Source organism: Eurytemora carolleeae, unplaced genomic scaffold (assembly GCF_000591075.1).
Source record: "Eurytemora carolleeae unplaced genomic scaffold, Eaff_2.0 scaffold326, whole genome shotgun sequence".
Classification (NCBI taxonomy): Eukaryota; Metazoa; Arthropoda; class Copepoda; order Calanoida; family Temoridae; genus Eurytemora; species Eurytemora carolleeae.
The window spans coordinates 184908-195653 of NW_019396246.1; the positions used below are offsets into that span (position 1 = coordinate 184908).

The window sequence follows — 10746 nt, forward strand, 5'->3', positions numbered from 1 at the left end:
CCCCCCCCCAACGTATCCTGGTTTTCAAGTACCCTGGCAGGTTTAGGGTTAACGGGATTGTTTGTATAGGCTGACGTCGAATAGAATTCGTAGCGTAGTAAAATTTGTATCGATCAAGATCAAGTTAAATTAGGTATCAGCCTATACCCCCTTTCATTTTTCGCGAACACTCCCTTCAAATATAAGTATCTTTTAATTTCTAGGTTGGAAGCGGCAGAAGAATGCTTTGACGTAATTTGTAAAGATACGCAGTGCAGTTTAAAATGCAGTTTACAGTGCAACCTCCCCTGCACTTTACCCTGCACTTCACAACACAAGGAGAACATTTTAAACTTGTAATTTGAATTATCTTTTTTTTCATTTCATGACCCCAACTTTCCCCCTTTGATGATAAAATTAATTTTTGTAAACAAATCTAATTAAAATTGTTAAAAACAATAGTTTGTTCTTAAAAAGGATTTAAAAAATAAACCTCGAGACATTTTTAGGATTCTTAGAAAATATTTGGACTAAAAAACTAAAAAATAAAATTCTGAGAATCTTGTGTCAAAAAAGTTATAATATAATATAAATAACAATGATAAAAGATGCATAAAAATGATGAAAGATGAATGCCAATTTTTAATTAACAATGGTTACAAATTAATATGTAATGATTTTATTTAAATTTAAAATATGAATTTCGTGTTTCTATTTTTCTTTATTGAAAAATATATATTTTTGCATAATCTGAAGATATTCACTAGATGAGCAACGTTTAAAATGCTTTTGGGAATACAAAATACGTCTATCCAAGCTTTTACTTACTAAATATACTATCTATCTCTCTGAGTTAAAAAAAATGTTTTTAAAAGTTGTTTGTTGTTCTCAAGTTTAAAATATTTCCAGCCGGAAACTGGTTACTGTGAGTATTCGGAAAACGAAAAGGAATTTGCCAAAGTTGTTTCTGACTCTTCGAACCAACAGAGTTTAGACTCTATTCATCAGCACACGGAGGAATGTGAGCTTGCCAAACATTTTCGTGGATTCGAACCCAGGGGTCCCATCAGCCAACCAGAAGAATCTAAATCTGAAATTGACAAAATAACAAGATATTTTGAGATCTTGGAGTTTTTAGAGAAGGATTTGAAAACAGGCAAAAGATATAGAGATTAAAAAAGTGTTCTGTTGTTATGATTGGAGATATATAGAAAATATTTTTCTTCTTCAAACATTTTTTTTCAATGGAGTCCATTCTTTTTTGTAACTTGTTAGGGGCATAACCGAGTGATGGGATAGGGCTAAGCAAGAAGAATAACATAAGTTTCCAAGAGAGGNTTTTTAAAACTATTTCTCTGTAAACAGGAAAATTCGGTGAGATCAATTCTCTTCCACGGAACTTGAACCGTAAACCTGTCTCCGGGTGTAGGTCTGATCAGAGGTTAGGTTCAAGGGATATATCCTCCTCACAGAACCTTGATACAGGTGACAGGGTTTACAAATTTTTGATAAAAATCTTTGCGAAATTTTTATGAGACATTTGAAAATAAGATTTAACCATTTTTGATAATCCATTTTCGCAAAATTCGAATTATTTAAAGAAAATTAGTCGATAAAATAAAAAAATCGAAATGCAAGTCTTTGCCACAAACTATGATTTTATAATCACTATATCTTTGCAACCCGATGTGGTAAACCTTAGATATTTCAAACTATAAATTCTGTTAGATCGCTTTAATCTAAGTTTGAAATATCAAAGGTTTTACACCATATGTTTTGATAGTCTAATTATATTCTTATTATTATATCTATGATATTTCAAACTATAAAACTAGATATCATGAAAGATGCTGGTATCATCTTTGGATATAATAGCCAAAGTTAATTATTTTACCATTTGGTTAAAAAATATTAGGATTATAAAACCAGATGTTTTACTGATTAAAAATAAACTTAAGTTTAAAAAATTTTAGGTTTGTGAAAATATGAAAAAGGATTGTTATCTTGTAATTAAACATTTGCGCAACCTTTATTTATATTAATCTAAAATCCGATTAAAAGAGAAAATAACTTTTGCGTAAACATGTTGACATTATAAAATGGCATTCATTTACGTTCTATAACTTTTGATAATTTTAATTTTAACTGTTAAAAATATTCAAACAATTTAATTTTTTTAAAAATAATTTTATTAAATTTTATGCGCAGACATGATCAACAATGATTTCGCAAATGGATATATTTATGTTTGTTTTTTTTGTATATTTTTAGATCAATTCGAAATAATTTTTGATTTGATCAAATTTAGGATTGACGTGTTCTAAAGATGGCGCGCTAAGGAAAAAAATTATTATTAATTAATTCTTAAGAATCTTTTTAATAACTTTCTCTATTCATTACTTTCAAATTAATTTCTAATTAATTCCTTGAATAACTGTATATATATTTACTAAAATATTTTCCAAGATATGTAGTCTTTAATATCTAATACTGGCTTTAAGAGCGCTACGTACTTTACTTTTCAAGAAACAATTTTAGCTTTTAAATGTTGCTTTTTCAATCCGACATTTTACAATACTTTTTATTTACTTGATGGATTTACCCAAGGTACTAAAGTTAATTGCGGTCGCGTATACTGTGCGTTCATATTAAAACCAGTTCTCTCTGGGCGGAATTTGTAAACAAGAATAGATGCATCAGTGTTCGTTCAGTATCCGAGGAAGTTAAAAGCACTAAATTTTAATAATTTTGAAAATTCACATAATAGTTTCCTATGACCAGAATATTTAATAGATTATTTGTGTGAAAATGGGTTTCATGTCAGACTGTGACATCCGTCTTGTGTTTACTTTTCCGCCCAAAGACAGTACACTGCAGTACAAAAATGCGTACACATCTGAAATAACTTTCCTTGCATTACGTACCTTGGGTTTACCAAAATATTCAAAAAGAACATGTTTACAAAGCAACATTTTTCAATTTTGATTGGCCAAAAACCTTCCAGGGGTCATGGGAGTTACCGCTAACAAATTCAGCAGTTGTGACTTTTATTGTAAACAAACAAACATACACCCACACTTACAATGAAACAAGCAGACATGCCAAATATAAGTCTATAAAATAAAGCTATAATAAAGATATATATTTATAAAAATGTTTGCTTTATTAGCTGGAAAACGGCTGAACCAAATTGGCTGAAATCTTTGGAGGGAACCCTTGAGTATTCCGGGGTGTAACATAGAGGCTATTTTTTTTTCTTACATAATTACATTTTTTCTTTAAATAGTTTTTTTTTCAAAATTCGGAATTTGAAGCGTTTCTTAAATTCCACAGACAACGCCGAACACTTCATCTAGTTATATATTCAAAAGACATTTTATCTATTGACTTATTTGTTGACTTACATAAATTTTTTAAATGATAATTATAATAAAATCTGATAATATTTTGGTTCAGGAAGGAATTTGGAGACAAGGAAAATTTATTAGGTAGCCAAATTTTATTAATACGGACTGTATTTATAGGCAAAGAGAATAGAATATATATTAGAGTGGAATTTAGACAATCCCTCGGTAGAGTACACAAATACAGTATGTTCCCTAGATAATCCATTTCAATATCAAATTTTTTAAAGCTGTTAAATAAACTTTATAAAATGAATTAGGTGAATAAAAACATCATTTGATTTATAGTTATAACGGAAAATCATCGTTTGTAAAGAGAAAGGCATAGNAGACCTTAGATATTTCAAACTATGAATTGTGTTAGATCAAATAATCTGAGTTTGAAATATCAAAGGTTTACAACATCGGGTTCTAAAGATATTGAGGTTTAAATATTTGATTTTGTTCCAAATACTCAATTCCTTTCTCTCTAATATATATTCTATTCTCTTTGGTTATAGAGGGGCATTATCGATTCCTTCGGCTTTCTCAATTAAGTGAATTGCGGTTTTCTGCTGCAGCATCAAAGGAGGCAATTGCTCGAAACTAACAGCAAATAAAACGACGATATCTTCCACAATATTGATCAGATAAAACTGTAAAGCGTACCTTTGGGAATCAGGCATGCACCTTTTTTAGATTGAGGGTCACGGGAAATTACAATGACAGTTTTTTTGAGGAGCGCCAAGAAAAATATTATATAAAGAGAGTTTTTAAATCTTAATTAGCTTCAACCATTCATCTATTGCAAGTTGACTGAGTCTATTTCTTTTTTAATCTTAAAGATAAATAAGTAATTTTTGTTATTTTCCACCAGTAACAATTCCATACTGGGAAATGAAACGTCAGAATGTGAAAAATATTACAGATCCAGTTTTGAAATTCGCAAAGATTACGTTTCAAATTCCCTTTATTTACGCCGTAAGCTGGTTTTTAAAACCAAACAAAGTTGTTTCTTATAAAAATTAATTTTAATCTTTGTGAAAACTTTTAACAAAACTTCTTTGATTTAAACTTTGAGAATTTAATTCATAAATTATGAACAAAGTTTTTCCACCTTTATAAAGGGACTGTAGGCGTAATTTAAAGGGAGTGTTCGCGAAAAAGTGAAAGGGGGTATATATATATGTAGGCTTGCGGCGAAAAATAAGCGCTTTTGATTGCTACTCATATTACTTCTATCTGTTGCGTCTATAAGGAGAAAATTATTTGGAATTGAATTGATTTGTTTACGATCCGAGTTGAATGTTGCATCTTTCATTTTTCAGTTTCAAGATTTAGGATGAAAAACATTTATCTAATTAAATCGCAATTCAAATGTTACAACTTTTTGTTGAAAATTCTCCTGCACCACTGCACCAGTTTATGTGTTAACAAAAAAGTTTTTTAAAAAGTACTTAAAAAAGATGACAGGATGCTTGTTTTTAAGTTTTATTTTTGATATTATGATTTAAGCATTTAATCTCAAAACAAAATTTGCATTTCAGCTGTAGAACATTTTATCCGCTCGTATAGGAATGAACCACCAAGTTACTGTTTGTTTTGAATAATACCTTAAATAGTTGTGGCTTTTGCCACATACTCCAATTTTCTAATCCCTATATTTGTTAACCCTATCTCTGCTGGGGTACTTGGAAACCAGGAATGTCCATAACTGTATTAATCCAGGTACAACTCGTCAGCTTTAAATGTCAACCGGGACACAAACTCTGCAGCGATCAATGCCAGACCAATCTTATCGGCTCTGAATATCACTACGGACACAAGCATAGCTATCAAACAAGCTCTTAAGAAATCAATACCAAACCAATGGGCACAATCTTATCGGCTCTGAATGTCACACAGGGACACAAGCGTAGCTATCAAACAAGCTCTTAATTGATCAATGCCAAATCTCTTTGCACGATCGCAGCTCGTATTTTTCAACGAGGACCAAAGTACAGGCCCATAATTTGTCTTTGTCTTTAATTTAAAGAAAATGATTTAGCTTTAAGCTGCTTCAAAAACAACACAAAAAGCTTGTTAGACATTTTTTATTGTTTTTTTCGGCAATTTTCTTTTTATTTCCTTTTTTTTACAAAGGCCCACTTTTTTAATTCTCTCCCTAGTTCAGGATAAGAGAAACTTATTAAAAGTTATTTGAAAGAGAGTATGTTGCTTTCTGAGGTTTCAAGAGAAAATAATTAAGAATTGGAGTAGAAGCATTCACTGCTAAACAATATAAATTATGAAAATAAAGAAATGCATTTTGCTTCATAGCTCAGTTTTTATTATGGTTAACTTTCTACATTTCTACTAGATTTGGATAGATTTAGATAGATTTTGATAGATTTTGATAGGTTTTGATAGATTTTGATAGGTTTTGATAGATTTTGATAGATATGGATAGCTTTTGATAAATTTTGATAGATTTGAATAGACTTGGATGGATTTGGATACATTTGGAAAGATTTGGATACATTTGGATAGATTTGGATAGATTTGAATAGACTTAGATAGGTTTGGATAAATTTGGATAGATTTGGATAGATTTGGATAGATTTAGATAGATTTGGATAGATTTGGATATATTTGGATAGGTTTGGAAAGATTTGTATACATTTGTGTAGATTTGGATAGATTTGAATAGACTTGGATAGGTTTGGATAATTTTGGATTGATTTGGATAAATTTGAATAGATTTGGATAGTTTGGATAAATTTGGATAGATTTGGAGAGATTTGTAGAGATTTGGAGAGATTTAGATAGATTTGGATAGATTTGGATAGATTTGGATAGATTTGGAGAGATTTAGATAGATTTGGATAGATTTGGATAGGTTTGGACAGATTTGGATACATTTGGGTAGATTTGGATAGATTTGAATAGACTTGGATAGATTTGGATAGATTTGGACAGATTTGGATCCATTTGGGTAGATTTGGATAGATTTGAATAGACTTGGATAATTTTGGATAGATTTGGATAGTTTTGGATAAATTTGGATAGATTTGGATAAATTTGGATAGATTTGGATAGATTTGGATAGATTTGGATAAATTTGGATAGATTTGGATAGATTTTGATAAATTTTGATAGATTTGGATAAATTTGGATATATTTGGATAAATAATTGGATATATTTGGATAAATAATTGGATATATTTGAAAAGATTTGGATAGATTTGGATTGATTTGGATTTCAACTAATAATGTTTCCAGATCCCCCAGTAATATTTCCTGGTCTAATCCTGTTATATCATCCAATAATACCAGGACATCAAGCAGGGCACATTTAAACACCCGGACAGCTAGCAGAACACACTTAAGTACCAGGACATCGTCACAATCCAGGACAATATCAAACACCAGGACACCTGCTAAAATAAAACAAGGAAATATCATTAAAAATATTATTTTCAAAAACAAAATGTTTATTTCTAAATCTCTAAAAGGTAGTGTTTACGAAAAATTAAAGGGGTATATGCTAATATCAAATTGAATTCAATATCGATTGTTACTAATTTTACTTTTTGTTTATCTGTTGCGTATTTAAGAAAAAAATGGTTAAACACGTCTTATAGCCATTAAAGGGAGTGTTCGCGAAAAATTAAAGGGGGTATAGGCTTAATGCAATAAAAAAGCGCTTTTTATCGCTACTGATCTTACTTCTATCTGTTGCGTCTATAAGGAGAAAATTGGTAAAAACGACTCACACCGAAGAACGTAGTATCCATAATTCATTCANCAGACCAGAAATCCGGAAGCTTGACAGCCACCTTCGTGACGTAGTGGGCAGCGATGGCTGGAAGGTTTCCGTCGTTCTCACTCATGTTACTTGATCACGTATATATGTTTAAAGTAGGATTCACTCTTCCTCCCTCGTGTCTAAAGTTCACTCATTCTCCTTCGTATTCAAGGTCGGGGTCACCAATATGGAGGACGTAGCGTCGGTCTCCAAATAACGCAAGGAATCTTTCTTCAGTATATAATTGATTCTAAGATAACAATCAAGTCTATTTATATATCGGTCGAAAATCACATGAATAGAACTAGAGAGAATGCAGCGTAGAATTCTTCAGCTCTCTTCTTTGTTCCTGGCTTTGTTGTAAGGAGGCCGCTGGGTCTCGTCTTCCACATGGTATTATTTATAAAAATGGTATCTTTTTAAAAAAATAGTATCTTTTATAAAAATGGTATCTTTTATAAAAATGGTATCTTTTATAAAAATAGTATCTTTTATAAAAATGGTATCTTCTATAAAAATAGTATCTTTTATAAAAATGGTATCTTTTATAAAAATGGTGTCTTTTATAAAAATAGTATCTTTTATAAAAATAGTATCTTTTAAAAAAATGGTATCTTTTATAAAAATACTATCTTTTATAAAAATGGTATCTTTTATAAAAATGGTATCTTTTACAAAAAATAGTATCTTTATAAAAATGGTATCTTTTATAAAAATGGTATCTTTTACAAAAATAGTATCTTTTATAAAAATGGTATCTTTTATAAAAATGGTATCTTTTACAAAAATGTTATCTTTTATAAAAATAGTATCTTTTATAAAAATGGTATCTTTTATAAAAATGGTATCTTTTACAAAAATGGTATCTTTTATAAAAATAGTATCTTTTATAAAAATGGTATCTTTTATAAAAATAGTATCTTTTATAAAAATGATTTTTTTATTAAAAATGGCATCTTTTATAAAAATGGTTTCTTTTACAAAAATGGTATCTTTTATAAAAATGGTATCTTTTATTGAAATGGTATCTTTTATAAAAATGATATCTTTTATAGAAATAGTATCTTTTATAAAAATAGTATCTGTTATAAAAATGGTATCTTTTTTAAAAATAGTATCTTTTATAAAACTAGTATCTTTTATAAAAATGGTATCTTTACTAAAAATAGTATCTTTTTTAAAAATAGTATCTAAATCTCTTAAAAAAATTAACTAAAATGAGGAAAAATACTGAAAGTTTACAAAACAGAGATCTGGCAAAACTAGACGGTACAAGTTGGACAAAATGGACAATTCGGTCAAAAAGGACAAACATAAGACAATGGAAAAGATAGAAAAGGAGCCTGAGAAGTCTAATGAATATCTGAGAAGGTAAAAACTAAATAAAACTGGAAGCATGTGATCAATTGATCAAAAAATATATATTACAAATTGTCAATCAATCAATCATATAAATGAATTCAAAATGGCGGATGTTAAAACTGAAGTTTGTTTAGGCAAGGTAAGGTGGATGAGGATGAGACCTGGAGAATTAGCTGTGGTTCAGACGACCAGATTCTTCCACTTCAGGGATAGAGATAAATTAAGAATAGAGATAAATTAAGAATAGAGATAAATTAAGAATAGAGATAAATCAATTAAGAATAGAGATAAATTAAGAATAGAGATAAATCAAGAATAGAGATAAATCAAGAATAGAGATTAATCAAGAATAGAGAAACATCAAGAATAGAGAAAAATCAAGAATAGAGAAAAATCAAGAATAGAGATTAATCAAGAATAGAGAAACATCAAGAATAGAGAAAAATCAAGAATAGAGAAAAATCAAGAATAGAGATAAATCAAGAATAGAGATAAATCAAGAATAGAGATAAATCAAAAATAAAAATAAAAATTAAAGAGATAAAGAATGTTTGGAATCTTTCTCTTAAACGAACAAAATAACGATCGTTTGTTGTTTCCTTTTTGATTTTTCAAGACAAATGAACCTGCGACTTTAAAAAAACCTTTTAGCTTTGAACTGTTAAAAAACAAAAAAGAAAGGACCGTTTGTTTCCTAAAAAAATGTCCTATGCAAATTAGAGTTTTATAATTAGATTTTTTAGTCAAAAAGAAACGATCCTTTACCAAAACAACCGTCGTGTAAGACATTGTTTCTTTTTTCGTTTTTTCTATGCGTTAACGAAACCATCAGTTCGTTTTTTTTTAAACGTGGATGTTCCATCCCATTATTTATATAATATACCATTAGGAATCTGTAATGGAACTCTTTTCATAAAGTAATAAGAGGCCATTAAGGTCATTTAACTTTTTATCCCTGTCAAGTTTACATTCTAAAAATTTGACAAATCGAAAAATGTAAAAAAAAGTTTAGAACTTCAAACATTTATCTATGACACTAGAACGCTGAACTTCAAGAACCAAGAAAACTAGGTTCAGGTTTAGGTTCAGCTTCAAGATCAGAATCAGGTTCAGGTTCAAGATCAGGGTCAGGTTCGGGATCGGGATCAGGATCGGGTTCGGGATTAAGGTCAGTAAATCTATAACTGATTACTCACGAGCGTAGCGAGTAGGGTTTCCAACGCAAGTGGATTTTACTTGCGCGCAATTGCGAGCCCGATAAAGTCCTAACAATTACGCGTAATTTTGGAGTAAAAATTCAAAGTTGAGTTGTTTGACTTTTATGGAAAACACGTTGTTCCAGGCAAAGCTAGTGGGCTTCAAAGCTACTATAAATAAACGTGGTAATCTCTATTTGGATTTTCTAGCCATGAATGCTTGAACCAATTTGCCTCAAATTTAGATCAGGGAACTTCGTAGAACCACCTTCGAGAATTTTCTTAGCCTGGTTTAAAAATTCTAAGTTGAGTGGGTTGACTTTTATTGGGAAAACTTCAAACAAATCTGGGTGTCCAAATTAGATAAACAAAAAGCTGTATTAAAATTCGGACGAGAAATTTAGTCATCTTTGAATATTCTAACCTGATGGAATGTATAGTTTGCGCTGTATTATATCAAAATCAAAGTATACAAAATTCAAATTCAAAATTCAAATTGCTTGCAGCAAATTGTTGTCATTCAGTTGTGTAGCTCTAAAACCACGCTCAACTCTTGTACATGTACGGTTCTAATTTGTACTGCCCTGTACTCCAACTACACTGCAGGGGTCGATGTAGCTGGCTTATAGCTCTGTAGGCAGGGCAGGGGCTAGTGTAAATATAGGCTGACGTGGTGTGACTTTAGGCTGCATTGCATCTGGTTAAATTTACAATTCTTAAACGGAAAATTTGCATGAAATGATAATATATAAAACGCTTTAATGATGTATAATTACTGACTTTGAGCGCAAAGTCGACTTTCAAAATCATCCGTTTTGATGGTTACGTTTTGAGAATCGATTTTTTAAAAATTATAAAATAACGACCACAAAAAATGTCACAAAAATTCTTCAGTAAACTAAAAAGTTGTTTAGGATCGAACAGGCACCTTCTTTAAATATTGATTTCCAAGAAAAGATTTTTTTTTCATTTAATTAAGCTATAAAAGAATAAAATAAATATTAAAAAATATTTTAAAAATCCAAAATTCAGTTACACA

At 29.9% G+C, this 10746-nt stretch overlaps 2 protein-coding genes across 3 annotated transcripts in view; both read left to right on the forward strand.

Annotated features, from left to right (window-relative positions):
* LOC111699274 (uncharacterized) overlaps window positions 1-6700 on the forward strand; it is a gene marked incomplete in the record, with an annotated part of 16865 nt that extends 10165 nt beyond the window's left edge. Inside the window, 6 exon segments of the mRNA XM_023469902.1 lie at window positions 204-318; window positions 889-1135; window positions 1345-1464; window positions 2288-2318; window positions 3436-3503; window positions 6624-6700. Coding sequence (XP_023325670.1) covers window positions 204-318; window positions 889-1135; window positions 1345-1464; window positions 2288-2318; window positions 3436-3503; window positions 6624-6700 — 658 coding nt within the window.
* A 1616-nt stretch (window positions 6701-8316) lies between these two features.
* The window catches only part of LOC111699289 (uncharacterized), a 14702-nt gene continuing 12272 nt past the window's right edge, over window positions 8317-10746 (forward strand). For both annotated transcript variants that reach the window (XM_023469922.1, XM_023469921.1), the window contains exons 1-3: window positions 8317-8520; window positions 8646-8718; window positions 9552-9679. In XM_023469922.1, the coding sequence (XP_023325690.1) occupies window positions 8435-8520; window positions 8646-8718; window positions 9552-9679 (287 nt within the window). In that variant the 5' untranslated portion in view covers window positions 8317-8434. The remainder of the gene's footprint in view (window positions 8521-8645; window positions 8719-9551; window positions 9680-10746) is intronic.